Below are 25,573 nucleotides of genomic sequence, written 5' to 3' on the forward strand. Positions count from 1 at the left end.
TTATTGAGAGAAAGGTGGCCTATAAACAAAGAAACAAAACAACAACAAAAAGAAAAATAAACAAATGTATGTATGTATGTATGTATGTATGTATGTATGTATGTATGTATGTATGTATGTATGTATGTATGTATGTATGTATGTATGTATGTATGTATGTATGTATGTATGTATGTATGTATTGGGAGACTAGATGGATAGATATTTTTTTATTCTGTTTGTGATATGCCATACTTCTATCATGTGTCCTTAGGAGCTTACTTTCTGAGGTTCCAAAACTTCTGTTTTGCTTTAAGTTGCCTACATATAGAAATGACAATGTGTCCTGTTAGCCATATTTTCCATCCAATTGTTTTGTGTTTGAAGTATCCTGTTTGCAATAGTCTCTGTTTGTTCACATATTTGTAGTAAGATTGATCCACAGAAAAGCATATTGCAGTTCTGATCCATTTGTGTCTCATGTTTTGGAATCTGTAACAAATCATTGATTTCATGGCAAGATTTGTTCAGAGGACATTGGAATATTATTGCTGTTAATATGTTCTGACTCTGTGCCACGTAAGATTAGAAACATCATTCAGAACAGCTCCACACATTATAGATTTATTTCCCCAAACTCTAGAAATGATAAACAGACATATGCTTGTTGCAGATAGATTTGTGATGATCTCTTAACTAGAGGAAGAAATCATGAGAGAGATGTGCACTGTGTTCTTTTCATGGCTTTAGTGATCTTCTAGTGTAATATCTGCATCAATGTGCTAACCAAATTTCCCATCTTAAAAGGAAGTGGTGGGGAATTTCCTAATACTAGTTAAAAGGGAATCTGGGTATTGGTAATTATAGTTATTGGTAATATGCTTAGAGTTTGAAAATATTACTTTTTGGGTTATATCTACCAGAATCTTTGAGTAAGCAATGTTTCCAGGTTCTCACTATGATGCAGCTCTACAAGGTTCAGCTGACAAAAGACAGAGGAGGAAATTCATTTGGAAGAACAGCAGAACAGGCATGTGAGCTCAGAGCTCCTTCCCACCCAGGAGAAAGAAAGTAACAGTCCTCCATCTGTAGAGAATTACAGTCTCCTGAAACTCTTTCAGCTCTTTTCAGAGCACTCCTAAAATGGAACATCTTCTTGTAAATCTTTCCTTCCTGCTATTTTTGGTTATTGGTAAAACTGTAAATCTGGGAAGATGATAAATAGTTTACATTTTGTAGCCCTGAGATTGAACAAATTGAATCTGTTTTTTTTTTTTTACCTATAGTGTATGTCTCAAAACATTAGAAGTCACATCTTTACTGAAAAGAGGCAGCCCTACAAATGGAAGTGTGTTTCCATGCAAAGTAATAATGTATTTCTTCTTAATGTACCAAAGATAATACAAGTGAACGAAGATGCAAAGGCCGGAGCTCAATGACAATAAATTTAGATTAAGGTTCAAGGGAAGCTTTCAGGGGCAGAAGATATTACCACTAATAAGCAGCAAATGAGTCAAGATGATAGACATAAAACCTTGATTATGCATAATAATTGTTAGTTGTATAGACGTTTGTACAGAACTGGGTACTGGATATGGTTCTCTCTTAAATTTCGATTTGTGATGCAGACCTCTTTAGGCAGCATTGAATGGGGAGGTCCAGACATTCTCCTCCATTTTTTACCCTTCTGTGTTTTCCTAATACTTTTCTGGTTTTGTTTTGTTGTTGTTGTTGTTCATTTGTCACTGCAATAAATCAATTAAGGAGCAAAAGATGGTACAGATACAGAGTGAGGCATCCACATTGGAATCCTTTAAGGGAGAAAAGTGGGAGGTACATATACGGACAGCTCTTACATTATGTATATGTAGTGCAGGAGCTGTCCATTTTGAAGCAATGCATAGTTCATGGCCCTAGGCTTGTTACTATTTTTGACCTAAATTCCTTTTTCTTAAAAAAATGAACAGCCAACTCCTATTCCTAATTTATGTAAGGGAAATTGTGTAAGTCTTGTTGGGAAATTGCCATTGGGTATGTGCTCAAGAATGCAGCCAGAATCTTATCAATGAAAAGCAATTTGAAGCCAAGACTTAAGGGATTTCCCTTAGGTAGTCATCCATCAGCAAGAGGATTCTGGCTCTTATACCCTAACGGTACATTTTCCAAAGTGATAAGGAGACAGAATGTGACCATATTTGGGAAGTGACAAAATTGACTAGTTTTATACTTAAATTAGACAGTCAAGCCATGTTCCTTTGACGCTTCCTTGACTCCACTGGAAACTCTTATCTTAGTCTCAACAGAAATATACCCATCAGTCAAACCTGCCATGTCAATGTAATTTTTATATTGAGTTTTCTTTTTAAAAAAATTAAATCTAGATGAAATCCTGTTTTCTATCTATAGGTGTGAACATCCATGTTATCTCTCAAATCAAAAGAGAGAATTTGTCTTCCTGATCTAGGTTGGGCATGGCTGAAGTATTGTAATCAAAACAAATAAACAACAACAACAAAAAACAGCCATTTTTAAAAAAATCAAACTGATTTAAAAATGATTTAAATTTTAAAAAATCTTTTCAAAATTTAGATTGTCAAAAAATCCCAGTTTTGAAAATTTAATTAAAATCCACTCTGCTTAAAACTTTGGTTGTTATAAATGTCAAACAAAATAAGTTATTTCCCCCCCCACTATTAGGTTGTTAGAAGAAGCTTGTGGACACTTGCCATATCCTTGCCGTTTCCAAGATCCTAGTGCTGCTTCCCAGGTAGTCATTCCTTATCGTCTCTTTGCTCCATCACACCTTGAGAAATCCTGTGAAGAGGTTCTACTCAAGCTGATCCCTCAGTGCCTCTCAGCTGCTTATGATCTACTGGGCACTCATCCCTTTTCCCGGCTTGATGTGTTGATTGTCCCATCCAACTTTTCCAGTCTTGGTATGGCCAGGTATGCATATTTTTGTAGTTTCTCTGTTTGTTTGCTCTTCCCCTTGTTACACAGAATGTGTAGCATCATATTTTGTTATATTCAGTTGCATCGTTATTCACTGCAGGAGAGGATTTTAAAAGATCTTATTTGCATTTCTCTTACCTTCTCTGTTTTGGGATAGGGCAGAGACAATCAGTTACAAAGCAGCTACATATTTCCATTTAGAAATCAGAAATGTAAACTACTTTCATGGAGTTATTGAAAATCCTGGGCATGTTAAGATAAAAATGAACAACTTTTCCAGTAAGTATTAGTCAAATTCAACTGTAGTGATAATAACAACAAATTGAAATGTGTCCCGATAGTTGTGTTAGTAGTATGCTGTGGCCTAGGAGGTTAATAGGAGCCTGTCTATACATAATACAAGACTACCAATGATAACCTTAAAATAAAGGGAGTGCAATTCTAAGGGTGGTGGGGCTGTTGAAAGAGATCCCACTCCATTTTCAGCATGCTGGAGAAATGTATCTGTATTTAATGGATGATAAGAACCATTCACAGAGACCAGCAACTATGTATCTTGACCTGTGCAGACACAAAAGGCCTATTTACAGAAGATTGCAAAAAGAGAACAAAATACAGTGGTGCCTTGCATTACGATGTTAATTCGTTCCAGCGAAATCGCTGTAGAATGAAAACATAAAGCAAAATTAAAAAGCCCATAGAAATGCATTAAAACCAGATTAATGTGTTCCTATGGGCTTAAAACTCACCGTCCAGCGAAGATCTCCATAGCGCGGCCATTTTTGCTGCCCGTGCAGCGAGGAATCCATCCCAGAAAACAGCGGGCAGCCATTTTTTTTACCCGGCAGCCATTTTGAAACCGCCAATCAGCTATAGGAAAATCGTCGTTTTGCGAAAATCGGTTCCCGAAGCAGGGAACTGATCATCACAATGCGAAATTCCCCCATAGGAAACATCATTTTGCGATTGCCTTTTGCGATCGCAAAAACTTCGTAAAACGGAGCGCTCGTCTTGCGAGGCACCACTGTATACATTCCTAGTAGAGATGTATTAAGGAAAGAAGGTATATTTATGGTGGTCTTGTGTACATGCTCACTGAGGAGATTCAATGGTTTTAATACCATTGTGGCTAATAGTGATGTTGTTATTTGAAAGGTTATGTCCTCAGAAGACACTATTGAACTTTTTCTCATAGCTGCAAAAATATCAATAGAAATGCATGGTAAACAAGAATACATGTTTCATGCTGATCATTTCCAGCTAAATAAGGTACAAGAAGTAGTAAGCAAGATAAAATTCACAAATGACATTTACACATTGGGAGGATACACTTAAAGACGAATCGTGGCAATAGGTATATCTGCCTTTAGGGAAAACAGCAAGAGCATTTAATTACTGCATGATGTTGCAGGGAAACCCTTTCAAGATTATGATCCATTTTGACTTGCCTTGATTCTTTACCTTTGGTATTTATTCAAAATTATACATTGCTTGTTCAGACAAACTAATAGCTGTTTTCTGGTATAAGTTGTAATGCAATATAATGTAAGTAGGGAGTAATTACATTAAAAATTGGAACACGAATGAGATTAGAGTAATTGCAGCAGGAGAAACACATGATGAGATTTTTAAAAAAGGTGTCTGTGGGCAATGCCTTTTTAGTAAGTCAATATTCAGGAGGTTATTCAAGTGACTCCAAATTATCCATGCCTGGGGTCAAACTACATGTCATATTACACATAAGAGTGCATTTTTTATTTAAATGAATAACTTATAGCAACACAAATACATGGAAATAAAAAAGCATATAGATACAAACAATGTAGGGAGATGGTTTGCAATAAATCCAAAGCTGCTCAAGAAAAAAAAAAGAAAAACACTTTTTGTTTTAATTTAAAGTACAGTGGGCCCTCAACTTACAGATGGCTTGACTTACAGACTTTTCCTGTTACAGACCTCTCTGGCTGCAAAATTTAGGTTCAACTTGCAGCCTGAGAATCGACCTACAGACCAGAAAAAAACCAAAATGGAACAAAAATGGAACAAAAACAGCTGGTTACGGGATTAATTGGTTTTCAATGCATTGTAGGTCAATGGAGACTTGACCTACAGACTTTTCGACCTGCAGCCACTGTTCCAATACGGATTAATTCCGTAAGTAGAGGGTCCACTGTATGTGCTTTGTTTGTGTATGTGGGACAAATTGTACTGATTGAAAAACTCACAGAAAAATACTTCCATTGGTCCCAGGCTAATGGAACTCTCTCTTTAACCCCTTGTTTAGTGGGCTGGATGTTGAGATAAGAACCATATTCGAGGGAGGAGGTTAAAACTGTCTACCCATGCATATTTGTCCCAGTCTGAATCAGGGCATGCTTAAAGTAAAATAAAACGGAATCTTCAACTGCACACTGTATTTGCAGTTTGTCAGTTATGTAAAAAAAGAAAGAAGGGCATTCCATAATATTGCTTCTACCATTGCAAGATCTATACTTTGTGGCTCTCCTAATAAACCAGTTTCTGGATACAACTTTGTTCTTGGATTCTGATTCTAGTTTGCTTGTGTACAGCAAGGATCCTTCCCAGGAGGTAATGTAAAGCAAACACAGGCAAGTTTGTTTGCTTGCTTGTTTGTTTAGCTGCTCCTACTGGCAGTAGATACTATGTGGAAGTGATTGGAACACATAGTAGCACATTTATTTATTCGTGGTAAGACAGAAATTGTAATGATCGCTTCTTATTATATGTGGACCGGGCCACAGTTACATATGCATCTGACAGATTTTCAACTAAGTGTAAGTAAAACAAGCAATAACGACCAATGGTCATACTGGTTCTAGGATTCTACCAGTTGTCCAAAAAGTAGATTTTCAAGGCTCTAATCATTATAATGATATAGGCATTCTTCTGTTTGCATTTGTGGATATTTCTGTTAATTTAAATCTTGCCATTGTTTACCGCAGTGGTTCTTAACCTTGGGCTACTCAGGTGTTTATTGACTGCAACTCCCAGAAGCCTTCACCACCAGCTGTGCTGGCTGGGGTTTCTGGGAGTTGCAGTTCAAAAACACCTGAGTAACCCAAGGTTAAGAACCACTGGTTTACTGTCAGCAGTGGATGGCTGCAGTTCAGATACAGCCCTGTGTTCCAAAGTTGTATTAGGACTTTATGTATCCTCTTGATACAGAAGGAGTGTTGACCTATGTATGCAGTGCATCATCTAACAGAGTGGCTCACACCCTTGGCCAGGGTCCCTACTGGTTCTTGGGCCACAACTCTCAGAAATCCTGACCAGTACAGCTAGTTTTGAAGACTTCTGAGAGTTTTAGTCAAAGAACATGTGGAGACTCAAGGTTGGGTGGGAATCACGGATCTAAAACATTGGCAGTATAATATCACTATAAAAATGATAGTATGCTTGCACAGAATTTTTGTTGTACTCATCTCTTCCAGAAAGGAAACATCTATAATTTTTTATCATTATCTTCAGATCTGCATGTGTGTGTCCTTGTGTCCATGTACATTGGGAAGTCTGTTCCTCATTAGCTATGTAGCTATTTCTATGTACCATCTCTCATTTGAAGGGGATGGTTCTCTGGCATGTCAGATGTAGGAAGAAATGATGGTACTTCTTTTGCAGAACAGCTTAATTAGAGGCTTGGGGTTGTATTTTCCAGCAGCTGCCAGTGCAGATTCAGCAGCATTTTGTTTCAAGACCTGCTGACGCCTTTTAAAGAAAAATCTTCCTTTGAAATCTACTTATATGCCTTGTGTATATCATCACCTTATGTTTTTAATTTCCCTTGGACTTTTTTATGGAAAGAAAAGCCTGCCTACTCTTTCTTAAAAAGTCACTCCTCCATTTGGATCTTCAAGAGAAACTTGCATGGGAGATTATTTTGATGTATTTAGCTTAAGACTGTCATCATGTACTGGCTCTTTTCTAGTGAACAGAATAGTGGAAACTGTGCAATTGTGGTTTTTTTCACTAAATCTTCTCTTGCTATGTGTAATATTTCTTGTTGGTGTAGAGAACACTGGAAGCACTTGCCTATACTTTATAGTGGATTTATCTCGATTTAGGCTGCTTTGGCAATTTAAAATGGGCAAAGTGGTACTTGTATCTATAGCACTGCAGCAGTGTATCCTTTATAAAAGTCCTCTGTTTCTTTTAAAATTGGCATAACGAATTCTCTCTCCATGAAAAATTGAAATATTAGATTAATTAACTCCTCTAGCAGGTAGATGTCACTCTGAGTTGCTTTCTCCAAAGGGAAAAAACAATACTTCACTTTAGAAATAAATTACAATGGTTAGTCTAACTTCGGAAATAAACATGAAATTAGACTGCAGAACCCAGAACTCTTAGTTTTTTCTATCTTGGATGCTGGACATTATTAATATTTTATGTGTGGTTTAATACATTTTTAACATGTTTTAAATTGTTTTAATGAATTATTTTGATACTACTATATGTTTAATTGTTCTCTAATGTAATAATTCATTCTGTTCATAATGAGTTCATTTTTAAAATAATTTATGAGCTAACTTGAACCCCTTCCTTGGGGGAAAAGAAGCATAAAAATTAAAATAAATGAACATTTAAAAATTAAATGAATAAAAATTTATCTGAGATTATGAGAGTTAATAGTCTGCAGGCAGTAAGTGTTGGGCTTTGGTAGAGTTTGGTGTGAGGAAATAGAGTGTGGCCCTTAATAATAAAAAACTTTCCTTCTGATTATGCAGCAGATTAAAATAGTTTGGTCAGGAACAGTCTTCCTTACTAGACCACCCCTTATTTGTTAGTTTACCTCAAGTAGTGCTTAATTGTTTTAATATATTCACTCAGAGACTCTGGTAAATTATAAGGAATAAAATGTTTCTTTTTATTTACAGTTTTTAAAATAAAAACAAACATAGTTTGTAGAAATGTTAACTTGTTACATTACTGAGTTTAACTGCTTAATTTACACTTCATTATTAACTAGCTGTTTGGTTACAATCGTTGCTAGAACACAACACTGATCCGTTATTTTAAAAAGATCTCCGGAAGAAGAATGCTGAGGTAGAGAGGGAAACAACTGGCCATTACTGAGTTGACTGACAACAACCCCAGTCCAGAAAAGTCCATCCCAACTAAAAAAGTCCTTACAAGCATCATATGAGGGTGTAGTATATCCAATGTAAGAGCGTCAAGATTGGGAAGTGTTCTGTAAAGAGCTAATTACTCTCAGTGTGGTTCTTCAGCATAGTGCTATAAGAAGATGGGTCTGAAAGTATAAGCTTCATCAACGGTGCATCTTTTTTTTGGCCATGGCCATAAACACAGTATAAAAGAAATATAGGCCAAATCATGATTGTATAAGTTGCATAACGAACCTTATAAAGTGGTGTGTAAAAAATTATTTGCAGTTTGTGGCCCTCTTCAAATGTGACTGTGCCCCCATTGAGACTGGCTGCCTTAGGGAACTGCTGGCCTACCTGATCCTAGACAGCTACATAGGTAATAGTACATTCAGTCAAGTCAACTGAAAAAAAGTAACTTAAATCTCCCAGAAATAATGTTTGAAAAATAATGTCATTAGAGCAAGACCACAGCAGCCTCTTTGCAAATGAAACTGGAATGATTTTCATGCAGCTTCACCTAAAAGTCTTTGTACACTAATTTAGTACCAAAGGCTGTAGTTAAACTGTCTAACCCCTATGAGTGAGTGCCTGGGATTATACAGATCACCACCAATCTGAGGCAAGTTTTAACTAGACTTACATCAACTTTCCCTCTAATTTTCACCCTCACTGGGTGGGGCTGTGCCCTTTGTGTGCACAACTTTGCTCCCCCCATGTGACTCTGGCCTCCAGTGTGGGGTTCCGTCACAACCGGAACAAAAGGGGCTGGAAACAATCACTGTGGGTGTGTGGAGGAGGAGGAGGAGCCCAGAGGGGGTGAAGTCACACACACTTGTGCAGCTGCGCACCTTAGAGGAAATCTTGACTTACACCCTTAGCTAAAGCTTTCTATAATATTGTACAAAAGATTAAACTAAGAATTGCTAATTGGTTCTTTACAGAGTGCTATCAGACAATACCCGTCATAGGTCAAAGGCAACAGATCTTTCTCCTGATAGCTCCCTGTGCTGAAAAATAATTGTCTCTGCCAATCCTGGATCCGTGTGGGGTGAATTGCCCTGAAAATAATTTGCATGGTTTATTTATTTGTTTTAAATATTTTAACCTGCGTTTCTCCAGAAAAAAATGCCCAAGGTGGCTTACATAATTAAAAAACAATATTTAAAAGTTAAAAACAGTAAGTATACAAATATTTAAAATAATCAAATAATTACCACACTAAAAGTGGTAAACAAAATCAATAGCAAAAACTGATTCAAAGCAACAGGGCACAATACTCCATTTAAAACCCCCTTTCAGACAGCTAGTCTAAAGCCTGTTTCAAAAGAAAGGTCTATATCTGCTTGCAGAAGACAGCAAAGATGGTTCCAGTCTTCCAGATTCTTCCCCTGTTATGATGTGGCAACTTGTTTAAGTCCATGGACAAAAGACATGCTTGGTGAGTTAGGTATTGGGTTGTGGAGTTGGAGGTTGTGGGTTCCCAGTGAGCCTCCAGATTGAAGAGCACGACTGTGTGACCTGAACAAACTCTGGTCTTGGGATGCCCCAAGAAGAAGGGGTCAATAATTTCTAGTGTTCTCTACCTGGAAAGGGTTCCAGGGTTTTCCAGAATCAGAATTTACTTGATGGCATGCAATTTAAAAACATCCATTTCAGGATTTGACCAAACCCATTCTGGCTACCTGTGTTTGCGGAGAGTGCAGCCCCATCCAGAACAGGATCCAGTTCTTGAATTTGACTTTCTTTTGTCCTTCTGCAACAGTTCTTCACGTAATCATCTGTGAACTCAAACAACCTACTTCCATCACCTGATAACAGTCTTTCTTCAGTTATCAAAAGCTAGTGAAGAAGGTTGTTGTGGGTTTTCCGGGCTGTTTGGCCGTGTTCTGAATGTTGTTCTTCCTAACGTTTCACCAGTCTCTGTGGCCGGCACTCTGGCAGAGTGCTGAGTCCTGTCCTCTGAAGATGCCGACCACATACACTGGCGAAATATTAGGAAGAACAACCTTCAGAACACGGCCAAAGAGCCTGAAAAACCTACAACAACTATCGGATCCCGGCTGTGAAAGCCTTTGAGAATACACTAGTGAAGAAGGCTGTTCAATAACCGAAGAATGGACAAATTTCAACTAGGTTTTGTCAATCCTTGCAAATAATTTCTTTTAGTAATCACAGGAAATAATTAATAATTGGATGCATCTGATTTTGGAACCAAGGCAGAGGCAGGGCTGGTTAGGACTTGGAAGAAGGACCACCTGGTAGTATTACAGATCACCACGTATGTCTAGGAAAGAACCTACCTATTACCCTGGACAGCTGCTGTCAATCAAACTTGGTAGGACTGGACAGACCAATACTCTGATTTGGGACAAGAGACCTTCTTCTGTTTCGATGAACTTAACAGAAGTAGGACAGCAGCCTATACCTAGTATAACATGAATGGGATCAGCTGCAGCTACTATTTTAAAATATTCACTATGTTTTAGCAGTGCACTGAAGAGCAAGACAAAATGGTTTTGTATTAATCATAAAGAAAATCCGACCAGTATCTATTTAGGACATTAACACTCTTGCATGCTGTGTAGAGGTTCTCCACATGATTTACAGCTCTGAAAAAGCTTGGGTTCTGAATACATGTATTTATTATTATTATTATTATTATTATTATTATTATTATTATTATTATTATTATTATTATTAGTATTAGTATTAGTATTAGTATTAGTAGTAGTAGTAGTAGTAGTAGTAGTAGTAGTATTAGTATTAGTATTAGTATTAGTATTAGTAGTATTAGTAGTATTAGTAGTATTAGTATTATTAGTAGTATTAGTATTAGTATTATTAGTAGTAGTAGTAGTAGTCGTCGTCGTATTAGTCATATTAGTAGTATTAGTAGTATTAGTAGTATTAGTATTAGTAGTATTAGTAGTATTAGTAGTAGCATTATTATTATTATTATTATTATTATTATTATTATTATTATTATTATTATTATTAGTAGTAGTAGTAGTAGTAGTAGTAGTAGTAGTAGTAGTAGTAGTAGTAGTAGTAGTTTTATGTAAGGCCTCCAAATGCAGAGGGACTTGTTTTCTTAAGATTGTTAAGAGACGGTGAGGCTAGTATGATCCACCTCCCCCCACATTCATTCTGAATGCCCAAATAACTGCCTGTTTAAGGAACTATTCCTCAAAGAAGTAACTAGCCTGAGTCGGTAGTTAAACAAAATACTGTGCGTGCTGCCTACAAATCTATTCTCTTTCCTTGTTCCTTACAATTCTTCTTCCTGAATTTTTTTCTGCCTGAGGAATTTTGTTCCCTTTTCAACTGGTTTAGAGAGGGAGCTCAGAACAATCCAAAGGTGGACAGGGAGGAATGAATGTGGGTCCAGTGCTGAATCCTGCCAGCACACCAGTCACAGCAGAGGGTGTGTGTATTTGGGGGGGGGGGGATTTTTAGGTTTTTCTGGTTTGACTTTTTTTTTTTTGTAAGCCAGTTCAAGGTTGCCTGTCCTACTGAAACAGACCTATCCTACTGAAACAGCAGATCCAAAGCCAGCTCCTCCCATTGACTGTCCTATTTCAGCTCTTTTTAGCAGGTATTGCTGGCAGGAGAAATACCACCAGTAGCTGCCTGAATTCACCAAAGTCCTCTCTCACAGCTCAGACCTCTCCCCAAAACTCTCCAACACACCATTCTGACTTCCTCCAGCTGTCAACATGAGAAGGGAGAATGTAGAATTGCATGCTTATAGATCAGGCTTATTAAAAAAAATCTGAAATTAATATTAGGCAGTGGTGGTGGGATTAAATTTACTTGTGAATATTCTTTCCAGCACAGGGCAAAAAATATTTTGCTTACCTGGACGTGTCAATGGGTTATCATAATTTGTTTCAAAGATTTTAAGAAGAGTATAATCATGTTAGGGTCACAGAGCTGGAAACAACCATATTGTTCATCAAGTCTAGCCCCCATCAAGGAGGCATAATGGGAAATTGAACTCCCAATCTCTAGCGAAATACCTAAACCACTGAGCTGTCTTACTGTTTTATTCTTAAAATTCACTGTGATGTAAATTCATTGTAGAACAATCAATGCACTGGCCTGAAATTCCAGAAGAATGAAAGGGAGTGCATAGGTGTTCTAAATACATAAACAATGGTGGGTTTTTTTCCCTAGTTGCCTAATCTCTCTGGTTTTACATATAGTATAATTGGCACCTAACTGGTCCAGAACAGGATTTTAAAGCCAATCTTTATGATGTGTGAATCACAGCTGGTAGGTTACTTCTAAGTTATATTTGCCTGCTATTCAGTCACTAACTTGATTTACCTTTAAACATTCCAAATATATGTAATAAAGCTAGAAGCCCTGCACTGAGTCTGCCAAAGTAGTCTGGAAGTCTGTTTTCATAGGTTATGATGATGAAATGATGCAAGAGCAGCCCTCATCTATGGTACATTTAATGAATGTGATGATGACTGGAGGTACAGTATTCCTCTTCATTCTGTCTGTAGGGACACAACAATTCTATATGGTGGGAATAATGTCCACCTCTTAGCTAAATTTGAAGTTCAGTTTTCTACCTCTGTGGTAATGGCCCTCCACTCAGTTGTCAATTGCGGATCAGAACAAGATTTGGAGTACATCAAACACACAATATTTCCTTACCAGCATACTGAATCACTTAGCCCATAAATATATAACAGATGTTTTTGAAGCAAAAGTGTATTGTGGAGTGGAACATACAGTAAATTGCCTTCTGGTGGAAGCAAAAGAAAGATGATATAGTCAAAAAGAGACTGCAATCACTGAACTCAATTGTGAGATCATTGCAGTGGTGCTTGTAAGTGGATTTCAATTTTTTTTATCAAAGTGTTTCTACCACTTCATATTTTAAAACATCTTTTTAAAAAGAGAACAAAATCTGTTGGTTTCAAAATGCATTTCAACCCAAACATGGTTAATGGAAAGAACAGCCAAGTTTTTTGTTCAACATACATAAGAAGAGCAACTACCCACAATTTTCTAATTTCCAAACCCAGGCTTGCCTCTGTTTAAATTAGACCTTTTTGCACATAACCACTGAAACCTGTGTAAACGACCAGTTATAATGACCCATCTCATCAGAGAATCATACAAATAACTTTATTACAGGGGTGGTTCAATTTGTAGAATACAGTATGCTGCAAATTATGCTAGAACCCTGAGATGCACCAGCCAGAGCAAGGTGTGAAATAGTGGCTTGGTCAGGCAGACATATTACTGAGATTTAAGAAACACAAGCTCATATTTTGTCCAAGAATTTATACTCTACCAGGGCCAAGCTTACAAGATCTTTTACACAACAATCCAGTACTCTTTTTCAACTATCTAAATTGAGCAGGGAGAATTTTTTTTTAGGTCTTATTACTGTTGCACAGTTTGGATTTACAGTAGTAACCATTGTCAATCCAGTTGATCCCAGCCTACCTACAGAATAGGTAGGTAGAATAACTACAGAAAATGGCAAGTGTCAAATGACAAAATGGAAGTGTTTTGGTTATGTTATGCTTTCTTCTGTGTTTCGCATAATGAATGTGAAACAAAAGATGTTATTCTTTGAACTAAAACTCAACTTTTTCATCATGTTTGCTGGACTATCGTAATTTATATTACAATCGGTAAAGGTTAGAATATTCGTAAAATGTAAATTGTACTAAATATTTAGATTTTTTTAAACTTGGCAACAGATGTGGGTTGCTACACTGCTAAGTTGATAGATCTGGTAGATATTTTAATGTTTCTGTACTTAAATACATTCTGTTCAGTCTGATTGGTGGTAGAATAATGTAGGCAGTGGACTAGCCCTGCAGCAACTTTCAAAGATTTAGAATTTTTCCTGGCAGGTTTCCATATTGTTTCTCCAAGAACACAATGGATTCTGGAGCCAAGGTGTCAGACTAATGTCAATGTAGTACCAAGTACAGCCTACCCATGTTTAGAGTCAATGCATCTAGGTTCCTCTGCAGCAAGGTCTAGTAACTTGCCATGCCTCTGAAGTCTTCTTACCAGCCAGATGTTCCAGTAACAGGTTGGCACTGTGCCATGCCCCAAAGCCACATTACTGCATTTAGCTAAAAAAAGAAAGTGAGCAGGGGAAGGCGGGACTGTAGAACTGCTACTCACAAACTGAGGCAAGATAATCTGCTCTTCTTGGACACATTCGCTGATATTCAGTGGTAAGTCACAACTAGAGTAAATCCATTAAACCAGAGAGTCAACTCCTCCATAATTTCCATTGGTTCAATGGGTCTACTCTAGCTGAGGCTTACCACTAGATTTCAGTGATTGTATTTGTTTAGGAGGTAGTGCAGGAAACAGTCTAGGGGACACTGGAGTTATTTGTTTGCTGTTCTGATTAAAACACTGGAAATCAGGAGTCCTTGCTGATCTTCCAGAAATTACCCAGAGATCTGTTTCTAGATCCTGATCAATACACCTGATACAGGCAGTGCAGTGCAAATATCCAAATGGCTTCTTGCTTGTACCCTTCTTTTTTAAAAAAACATTTTTTATTAATTTTCCAATCTATCTACATTGTTTGTACTTGTCAAACATCGTGTTACATACTTGCTTGCAATTATTTGTTTTTTACATCTCAGTGTCTTCCCGATTATCCCGCCAAATTCCAACAATCTTTCAAACCATTCATATACAGATTTTAGTATATAACACTATCATAATATTACTCTCATATTATATAAAGTTCTCAGGATCTTCTAATAACATTCTTATTGAAAGTGGTTCCAGATCCATGACCCAGCTTTATATCTAGTTTGGTTTGCCTAAAATAAAAAAATCACCATATTTCATCTTTACCCTGATTTGGGCTCCCTTATTTCAATTTAGTTCTCCTTTTAATATATAGAATATACCCTTTTACAGATCCAGATGATAAATATAAACATGTTTCCAATATTAAGGGGCCCTTCCTTGTTTTCCCTTTTTTCATCTTTCTAGGTAATTCCCTCTCTGATCCCTCTTTTTTCATTCCCTGTTATATCTCTAAACATTCTGTCATCTTTCATGTCCTCTGAAACCATTTTGTAGTTCTGATTTATGTCCACTGACTCCTTTTGTACTTGGTCTATCTTCAATGAGTCTTCCAGGCTTTTTTTGGTTAATTTTGCTGTTTTTTTCCCTTTGTCTTCCCCTGGTACTCTCCTCTGGTCCAAGACTGATGTTTCTCTTAGGTTAACTTTCTCAAGCTGCTGCTTGGTTTGGCATACATCATCTGTGATACTCCCATTTCCTTCCTTGTTGTTTCCTGTTGCTTGTGGACTATAGTCCTTCTGATGTTGATTAGATAATTTTGCCTCTTGATAATGAGATCTCACTGTCGTTAATATTTTTTGAAGCATAGATTTTTTTTTTCATTCCAAAATTGTCCTTGTTGTGCCATTCTGTTTCTGCTGCCTAGATGCTTATAAACAGATATTCCAAATTTCCAGAGTCATTTCAAGAGTTCCGTTTTGGCTATGTAAAGTTGAACCAAATTCGACCCAAGGAACAGTTTTTGAAAAGTCCACTTTAAGGTTAATTCCAGCCAGAAGCTCACGAGGAAATAAACAGTTTTTCAGACTTAAGCAACAACAGTATATTCAAGGTCACATCTTCTGGGAATCATTCCAAATGCTCTGGATAGTCAAAACAATGTCCGCACTTAATTTGCAGGAAGGTCTCTTAAGCTTATAACACCAGGTTGTAAATATTCTTAAAGTATAATTTTAAAAAGTTACTTTCTTCAGCTATCCCTCTCACCAGATTTTCTGCCGCTTTAAAAAGTTACTGAGATAAGATAGCAATTCTTTTTTTCCATATGTAGGGGTACGTAGGCAATTAGTTGTAAAAAGATTCTCACCCGATGGAAAAACAGCGATGCCAGGTGCTGTTCCTTGCTTCTCTCAGCCAGCTGCCAGCGACTTGGAAACTCGCCGAAGCTGCTTATTTCTGTCCGTTGGCTGATTAGGGAGTTTCCTGGATTGATCCGGGGTGGCCACCGCCCCCCGTGATCAACAGGCTTTCCCCCCCAGTTCACCACCCCTCCAGGGTGGTTCCGACACCCTACGGTGTCCCAAAATGGGTCAGAATTCAGCCCAGGGGACAGAGCTCTGCCCTCTTGCTGCTGTCTCGTCGCGAAGTCAAGCCGGAAATCTTGCTTGTACCCTTCTTAATGGCTGTATCATAAAGCAGGTAATTCTGCAGTATAGCATCTTGTGTCCTGACCCAGCAGTCTGATTCAGGAACAAGAATTCCCACGCACACATGGATACAGCCTCTCCTAGTCTGGAAAACTTTCCTCATTAGTACCAGTATAGGAAGCCCAATTGATAATATCTTCACTGAGCCTCTGCAAACTATATAGTGATAAATATGTTAAAATATACAGCAAATTATAAATAATTAAAATTTAACTTTTAGCTTGCATCTACTTCGTAACTGTGCTTTTAGTTAAGTTAAAGTTGTACAAATACAGATCAAGTCAATAGAACCACTCTTGATTTATATCTCTAGGAAATGGATGTAGAATGAGCCAAGAATTTCTTAGCTGGGCTTCTAACATATAGGATTTGTTTAGACTAGATGATTTTAAGCTTTAAAAATGTTTATAAATGATGTATGTTTATATTCATTGAAGCTATTCTGCTCATTCCTGAACTTCTGTACATACAATGTTAATGCATATTTTCAGGAGTAAGTAAACATTTGACATCCATTAAAACATTGGTAACAATTGTTATAACAGAATGCCTTTATTAAGCAACAATTTGTAAAACATGCGGCAAAATGTATACAGTTTTTATATTAGATATCTATATAGAAAATTCATGTTATTCTGCTTGTCTGAACAATTTATAAATGCATTCTGTCATTACTTCCTATAATCACACTTTTAAAGCCACCTTTCTAGATAGTTCGTGGCAAACATGAACATGTGTATGTTCATAGACTTCCTTTTGCCTTATCAATTCCATAGCTCCTATAGCAGGAAAATAACTACTAGTCCTATACCAATTATTGATATCTCTCAGATGCCAATCTAGAGCCTGTTGTGGTATCTGTTTCCTTTTCTTTCTTTGAACCAACTTGAGGAATGTAGAAAAAGATGAAGCAGAAAGAGTGGGGAATCCTATTCTTTCATTGTCCCTTTCTCTTTTCTAGAGCTCCCTATTCTGCACAGAAACACACAGAGCTGATAACAGAGTCATGTAATCAATATCTTTGCTTGGCTTGATCCATTGCACTCAGGTTATTCCTCAAATTGGTGTTAAGGTAAAAATAGTAGCTGATCTGGGCCCTATAGCTTGGGGTTGACATGTTTCATTATTAAATGGTATAGTAGTATGTGGTCATGTAAACTTAAAAAGGAAAGAAGCAGTCTAAAGATGCCCTGTTACACCTTTTTAAAGGTAACCCCAAAGGGTTAGCAGTTTTGTTTTTTTGTTTTTTTACAGATGTCACCCATGTAAATGACTGGGACTTAATGATTTCAAATCATTCAACCTAGAGCTTTGTTCAGATGTTGTACTTGGTACATTTTAGCCCCATTCAAGCATTATGTCTGAAACCATGGAAAGGCCACATGGTTGGTGAGGATGTGGGAAAAATGTAAGTTATTCTTCCACATATCCTTTCCTCCACCCAGACGTTTCTCAGACCTTTGATTGATGCAAAGTGGGACCCGTAAGTACACCTAGCCTTTCCAGCCATTCAGCCTTTCCATGAGTTTGTATAGTACCCGAAAAGAGCTAGAATAGACTAGTAGGAGTCATTGGATTGCACTTGGTATACTAACAGAGGTTTTTAAAATGGCATTTTTGGACTACAAATTATAGTCAAAAATTCTGTGACTTGTAAAATTCAGGGAGTTATAATCTAGAAAAGTAACATGGCAAAGCTCTTGTCCCTACCAGCCCTATCTAGGTTTTTATATCCTGCCTTTTCTTGGAACTTTTAATAATAGTAGATGTCTGGTGTAAACTACTGTTCTCATAATGTAGCACAAGGTTTAAGATAAATCTTGCCCATCAGTACAGTGTAACAGCTACATATTTATTTATTTATTTATTTATTTATTTATTTATTTATTTATTTATTTATTTATTTATTAAATTTATACCCCGCCCCTCTAGACCATGTCTACATATATTCTGAATGTAAAGTATGTCAAGATTTAAATAATTCATTGTTGTGGAGTAATGCTAATTATGGAATCTTTGAGATGTTTGTATGCAGAATGCAGCCAAAGAAGTTCAAATAAGGTGTTTGGAATTTAATTTTCTCTGTTTGGGTTCTGAGATACAAATGGAAAAATACTTATGAGAGTAATGGGAGAGGGAAACAGTAACTTGTGGCAGCTGTTCTTGTTTATATATTTCTATCTGTAAAATCTTGATGTAACTTTACCCAGAATGGACAGCTGTTTGAATTGTCATATAAACCATATTTCATTTGGCCTCCTGCTTGTCAAGAATGCCTTACATGTTGAAGCAAACAGTTTTCCCTCCTAATTATCTCAATAGCAGAGAACAATCTTGCCAGCGCTTTAAACATGCTACTTTATATTATTAGTCTTCTAATTGGCTGAACATAAGTAACACAATTGTAAGACTAAATTCATTTTCTTGTTTGCACAACAATACATATAACAATCATTACAATAAGTAGCTTCAGGTTCTGTCTGGTGCCTTTGTCCACATTGTAGAAATCGGGGGAATTTTTTTTTTAAAAAAATCATTCCCGAATACTCCAGCTACCATCGTCATTGGCTAAGTTGGACTTTTCAGTTGTACCTTCCAAATTTTGCCATAATAAAAAGAGGCAGAAGGATTTGCTCTCTGTTCTTTCTCTTTTGTTGTGTGCCTGTTAGCAGAACAAGTCAAGTATTGATTATCCAGCTCTGCATGTAATACTGGTGCATTATAATCTCTTTATACAGTTAATGATATAATGCTACATTAGAAAAAACTGTGATTGGATTATGGGGCTTTATTTAGTCTGCTACTAGGTTCTTCTATAATTTTTATTAAATTTTGCCACAGACAGTCTCATAAAAGGCTATACGTCCATTCTGGTTTGGAAGTATTATTTTGAAATTCTCTCGAATGTTTAGGGTTAAATCCAGTTGTTGGTCCCAATTAGAGTAAACCCATTGACCTGGCAGGAGTAACAATTCCCATTCATTCAGTGTGGATTCAGCAGCTGGAACTAAATTAGCTCTTAACTGGTTAAAAAGCCATGTGTATAAAAATAATATAAAAATAATATTGAACTTATTGCCAAAGTACATTGCTATAATAAAGGTACCTTGCTCTCTGCATTTTATAGCAGTCCTCAGAGGTTTGTGTATTGTTTGTGCACAGTATTGTTAGAGTTCATGCAGTGTCTGGAGACTGATAGTTGATCTTGAAATGGAAATTCTTTTGATGTTCTTCTAATACTTTTGATTTTCTTGTGTATATGTTCTTTTCTGCATAGTGTAGCATTATAAAACATAGCAAAACATGACCAGCTCCAATAAAGAATCTCAGAAACGTGATCACAGACAGGAAGTAAAGTTTGCATTTTCCATAAAATATATGGAAAAATTAAGAGTAGAAGTGTGGAGATTTGTCCTTTTTTTCTCAGAACATAAATCTGCATACCTCTAATTAAGAATGATTTTAATGAAATTCACACTAGCTTTGGAAAATAGAACCCTACTAATCACATTGTTTTTGAGAACATAATGGGCAAGAATTTCTACTGTTCTTTGTTATTCTTCAGGTATAGAATTTGGAATTTGCAGGGTCGGCCATATTACCAAACACATTTGGCTTGCTTTGTTTTCAAGATATTTTATTTATTATTTTAGTTAATGTGTCATGTTTCTAAACTGTGCCATCTAATGGCAAATTATTATTCTGGGCAGTTTCCAACAATGAAAATAAAAGTAAAGAAAACAACGATCCCCCACCTAACCCACAAAATATATTTAAAAAGTTATATATTAAAAATATTAAAGGAGGACAATATTCCTAAGAACCTGAGATGGCAGCAACAGACTAAAATACAAACTACTTTATATAACAATAAATAAGGCCAAATTACAAATATTTATAAAGGAAGGATGTTAAAGATAAGATGTTATGACAGTCTACTTTTATTCGATACAGTAGAAACATGCTGAATTAAGATATCTGTAGACTTTGATTCTGTCCTGCTTTACATTTCAACTGCACAAATTTTCTTCTTGGGAATGTAAACCTGGTTTGTCTAAGTTTGGTTTAGTTCCCCCCCCCCAGTTTATTACTATAAAATAGTATATTACTTCCAGGCAACAGCTGGAGAGAACTCATCAGACGTGTCCAGAGAAGGTGACATTCTGTCAGACATTATGTCTTTCCTAACAAATGGACATCAAACATCTTTATGGAAATGGAAATGAGTAAACTTCTCTGACTGTTTTTTTTCTAAACGTATCTACTTGTCATGCCAAAGGATTTGCAAGAAATTGATTGGTTTATAACAAATATTAAGTACATACCCTTTTCTCAATGCAGGAGGTTTTATTTTTTCTATAAGAAATTGATCTTGTTGATCTTAAACTGTTGATGCTTATTTGTGGCTAGGGTGGTATTGCCAGAGTAGCGATCCCCAACCTTTTTCGGTCTGTGGACCGGCTGGGGAAGGCGGTGTATCCCCCATGCCCGTGCGCATGCACAAGCACACTGTTGGCATGGGGCCAAAACTCCAGAGGCTTAATGAGGCTCTGGCCTCAAGAAAAGACAAGCCTTGAAACTAAGGACACTGGTTATACAGAGCCTCTTATCAAACTGCTTCCATTCCTTCCACTTAAATAACAAAGTAAGAGATTTGGACGTAGGGAGAAAATGACATGAGAGAGTTCTTAGTACTGTATTTATAACATAGTATATTAGATATGGCTAAACATATATACATATATACAAGGCAATATGCCATATCTAATATAATGTGCGGGAGGAGGAGCTTCGTCGTGGTGAAGCTAGCAGCTCTTGGGAATAGCTCCCGGAGAAGCTAGAACCGATTCGGCCTGGGATTCCCCTAGAAATGGGGGGATTCGAAGGGGAGGTCAGGAGAGACCTTTCTGTAGCAGTTTATGAGCCACAGAAGTTAGAAGATTGGGCAGCAACTCGATTTTTCTTTCTTCTGGAAATTCACATAAGCACGGACCGAAGATGGGTGCCTTTTTTGGCAACCAGCCAGGACAGCTCCATTGCCAAGAATAAGAGAACAAGAAGCACAGCGAAAATATACAACAACAAGTAAGTGGAACCCCTTGTTCTATGAAAAACCCCATTAAAATAAAGAACAAGTGATTGTGAAAATTTATGACTGAAAAGAGATAAGGAGCGGCATATTCAGCATGTCAGCTTGCGCCCAAGCTGATTCAAGGTCGAGCTGATTTAAGGGAACAGTCAGACAGGAATAGCTCGTGCCTTTATTAAAGAAAAAACTCCTGGATAATCAACACTGGACAGGCTTTGAGAGAATAAAACTTGCTATAAGCTGTGCACTTTGGACCTTTTCTCCTTCTGGACATATATTCTTAGACTGTGTGGGACTCTGATTTTCATGGACAATACATTTTGTGGGACTCTGACTGGGAAACTGAGCTGTGCCCCCCTTTTTGGGGGAGGAGAAAGAAGCCTTTGGAAGTAAAAAAAAAATACCAGACTGTGAGCTGTGAACTGAGAGCCATACGGTCTGAACTGAACTGAGGACTTTGATAAATGGCACCCTGATAACACAGCCCTGCCGGGTGAAGGTAATAACAAACGTTGAGAAGAGAAAAGAAGAAACAGAGCCGGTCTGGAGGTTGGCGACGAGAGAAGGGATTGAAAGTAGCCCACAAAATCTGGACAGAAATCGGTCTTGGATTACAAAAACACCTGAGAGATTCATGTTTTAAATTACATTTCTTGCCTGAGTTTGCCTGCTATTTTTTGTTAATACTGTAATAGTTATAATGTAAAATATTGGACTGGAGGTTGAGTTATTGGGCAAAGGGGAGAGGGAGCTCCAAGTGGAAACTGAAGAGTGTTTTATATATATAGATCAGATATACTGGAAAAATAGAACTCCTCCCTGGGAAAACTAGAGATCAATGGTCAGAGTGGAAAGCCTCCTTCCAAATGACAGTGTTGAAAGGATTTAAGCAGGTAAATCATTATCTTGATCAGATGCAAGATTTAATTAAAGATTTTAAGGAAGAGAAAATAGCAGAGATTAAATTACAGGTAAAAGAAATGCCAGAACCAGCAATACCAGATAATATAAAGGGGATGATATGTCACCCAGTAAGCTATGTAGCTATAGCAGCTAGAAAAACGGAGGTTGAAAAGCGAACTATTGCTTTAGGTGTTGTTCCCCCTTTCAAAATACGGAAGAAAACAGAGTCACAGAAACAAAAGAAGCACATGGAGAAAAAGGGAGAAGTGAATGGAATCTATACTATTTAAGGCCTGTCGAGTGTATTTTTAAGACAAAAGGAGGGTGAAAGAGGGGATGTATCTTACAATTGGTCTTGGTGTTCTGATGGTGTTGGAATAACTTAAATTTAAGCTATGTTACAACTCGACTAAGAGAATAGGAATCAGGAGACCTGGATCTGAATTCTCACACAGCTATGGAAAATCAGTGGGAGGGGTGGAATTGATAAAACCACTCCTTCAATATTTCACTTACCTTGAAAACCCTTTTTGGGTTGCTATAAGTCAGTTCTAACTTGATTGCACGTAACATACTTTCAATGGATCACTAAAATGTTATAAGTAAGTCAAGCTTTTGAATTCTCCAGAACCTTTCATCAAGATAATATTAAGTTTAGTGGTGAGGCAAAGAATACAAAAAATTGGGCCAAACGTGATGCCCATGTCTCTTGAAACTAAACTGGTAGCAAAGTGAGATGGAGTTTGCAGGCTTCTCATGAGAGGAAGGTGTAGGTATGAATTTACAGTCTCTCCTCTCTCTGCAGACAAAAACCTGTCTGGGACCCTTATCTATTGATTGCTTTAAGCAAGGCTCCCTGATCTCTCTGGCTTAGAACAGGAAAGAAAAAGGTAGCAATGTATCTTACAATCATGGTAATTTAAGTCAAATTAATTTAAGTCCAATTACAGTGGTGCTTCGCTAGACGATGATAATCCGTTCCACTGAAATTGCTGTTTAGCGAAATCATTGTCTAGCGAAAAGCATTTCCCCATTGGAATGCATTGAAACCTGTTTAATGTGTTCCAATGGGGAAGAATCGTCGTTGTCTAGCGAAGATCGGCCATAGGAAAGCCGCTTTGCGAACCACCAATCAGCTGTTTAAATCGTTGTCTTGTGAAGCTTAGGTCCCAAAAACACCTGTTTGCGAGCACGGAGGGAGCTGTCAAAATCATTGTCTAGCAAAAATCGGTTTGCGAAGCAGGGACCAAACATTGTCCAGCAAAATTCCCCCATAAGAATCACTGTTTTGCGAATCACTATAGTGATTGCAAAAAGCCAATGTCTAGCGAAAAAACTGTCATGCGGGGTAACTGTCTAGCGAGGTACCACAGTGGAGTGTCGCTCCCCTGCTGCTGCTAGATCAGCTGTGCCTGCGCTCCTATTAGGTTCTAAGCCACTGATGACCTAACAGGAGACAGAGCTTCAATTGCAGCTCACTTCCTGCTCCTGCTCACCATTCATATGTCCTGACACAATATATGTAATGAGCTTGATTCAAAGCTCCAACAACCTACTGTATAACAATTCCCCCCCCCCCCCCCGTCCTTGGCAGAATGGTCTTCATCTAAACTGGTCTCTGGTGTCAAAAGGTTGGGAACCACTGCTGTAAAAGCCTGTTATATATCACTTTTTTTGCTGTGAGATTGAAGACAACATGTGCATTTTTTAAATGTCAAGAACATGTATTGTTAAAGAAAAGTGTTTTTTTTATTGTGATATTTCACTCCTGGAATACTTGAAATCAGAACATAGCTTTACTATGTTTCCATTCAACGGGTTTGTGCTAGAGTAATTGAAACCCTTATACCTTAGCAAATGATCCAGCTCCCTCTGAAAATGGCAGTAATTCTAGGTTAACATGTGGTAGGAATGTACTGTAGTCTGCAAAGGTTTTGTAAAGTATAATGCTTTTTCACCGACATTGCAATACATCAGAAACATAAGAAAGGATTGCTAATACAATATTTTATGACATGTGCTAAATATACGTTTTAAAGAAAGTTTATCCCAACTACCAATTTGGCATAATAGCCCATAGAGTTCAAAGCTGCTATTTTGCCTCAAAAGTCCCCTTCCTTTTCATACTTTCATGACATAAATTCAATAGGGAATTGCCAGAAAAGCACTATATGAAAAAAATTAGAGAATTTGTCAAGAAATTGCTGTTCAAATTGTACAGAGAATCTAGCTTGTATCTGATGAAAAAGTGCAAGTGAGTTAAGACTGCACCTATGTTTTCTCAAAGAGTATAACTTTGAGGATTTTTTTCCTGATGTCAGTATACCCAAAGAAATAGTCTGCTAAAGAAAGTAAAAATTAATTCTTACAAGAAATTGTTCGTTAAGTTACTCAGGATACCATTTTGCTCATGTGTGACCTACCAAATGAAACAGCTGTTGGAGACCTTTATTTTTTTGCTATACAATATATTTTTAATCATCAGTTTATTAAATGTGAGTATTTGGAACAAAATTTACCATTTGATTTAATTTTTAAGACTCTGAAAACAACCTTTCTGAAAAGCAGCAAATAAATACTTTGTAAAGACCTCGGTTGTTTTATTCTTGTGTGGCCATTCACCCCCACCCCCCACAATTTTGTTCAGACAAAAAATTGTTTTCTGGTCTTAGTTGCTCCACAGTTCTGTTTAGAATTGCATAATCTGTGGGTTGCTCTAAAGTTGTTACAAATTGGCGGGCTGATATAATATGAAATGAGCCACCTTGTCTGAATGTTGCTTTTGTTCCCTCTTTAACGAATTAGCATGTTGACATTTGTCACTGGGAGATTTTATTATTTGCTGAAAGGGTTTTCGGGGAGTTTGACAGCATGAATGGTTTGTCCTACAGACTTTGAGAATCGATAAAGGCATCTTTGTTCTTTGTGCAAAACACACAACAGATATCTTATTGACTGACATGCATAGAAAGGAAAGCTTGTATGGCTGTCACACAAAATAAGCTAAGAAAATAATTTTGAAGCCATTGCTTATTCTGTGTTCCCTTCCCCTATGTGTCTTTCTTTTTGTTAACACGTATCTCACTAATTAAAATAATGAGAATTGGTAGACACTTGTTCAGTATAAATGGAAGGCGTTTTATTTCATAACAGGATTTGTGTACAGCTTGCAGAAGCTACTAAAAACAAATATAAATAATGTTCAATAGTATGGTTTGTTTATTATTAAAATATCTTAAGCTATGGAGATGTAAAGCAGTTGTTACAAAATCTGTTGAAAGAGT

The 25,573-nt window shown here is 37.1% G+C and overlaps 1 protein-coding gene across 16 annotated transcripts in view; it reads left to right on the top strand.

Annotated features, from left to right (window-relative positions):
- Positions 1–25,573, top strand: part of AOPEP (aminopeptidase O (putative)) — a 234,245-nt gene that overhangs the window by 34,183 nt on the left and 174,489 nt on the right. For 15 of the 16 annotated variants that reach the window (XM_072992329.2, XM_072992325.2, XM_072992323.2 and 12 more), the window contains one exon: positions 2,677–2,925. The exons of the other annotated variant lie outside the window; for it this stretch is intronic. In XM_072992329.2, the coding sequence (XP_072848430.2) occupies positions 2,677–2,925 (249 nt within the window). The remainder of the gene's footprint in view (positions 1–2,676; positions 2,926–25,573) is intronic. 16 annotated transcript variants of the gene reach the window in all.

This window comes from Pogona vitticeps, chromosome 2 (assembly GCF_051106095.1).
Source record: "Pogona vitticeps strain Pit_001003342236 chromosome 2, PviZW2.1, whole genome shotgun sequence".
In the NCBI taxonomy this organism is placed as follows: domain Eukaryota; kingdom Metazoa; phylum Chordata; class Lepidosauria; order Squamata; family Agamidae; genus Pogona; species Pogona vitticeps.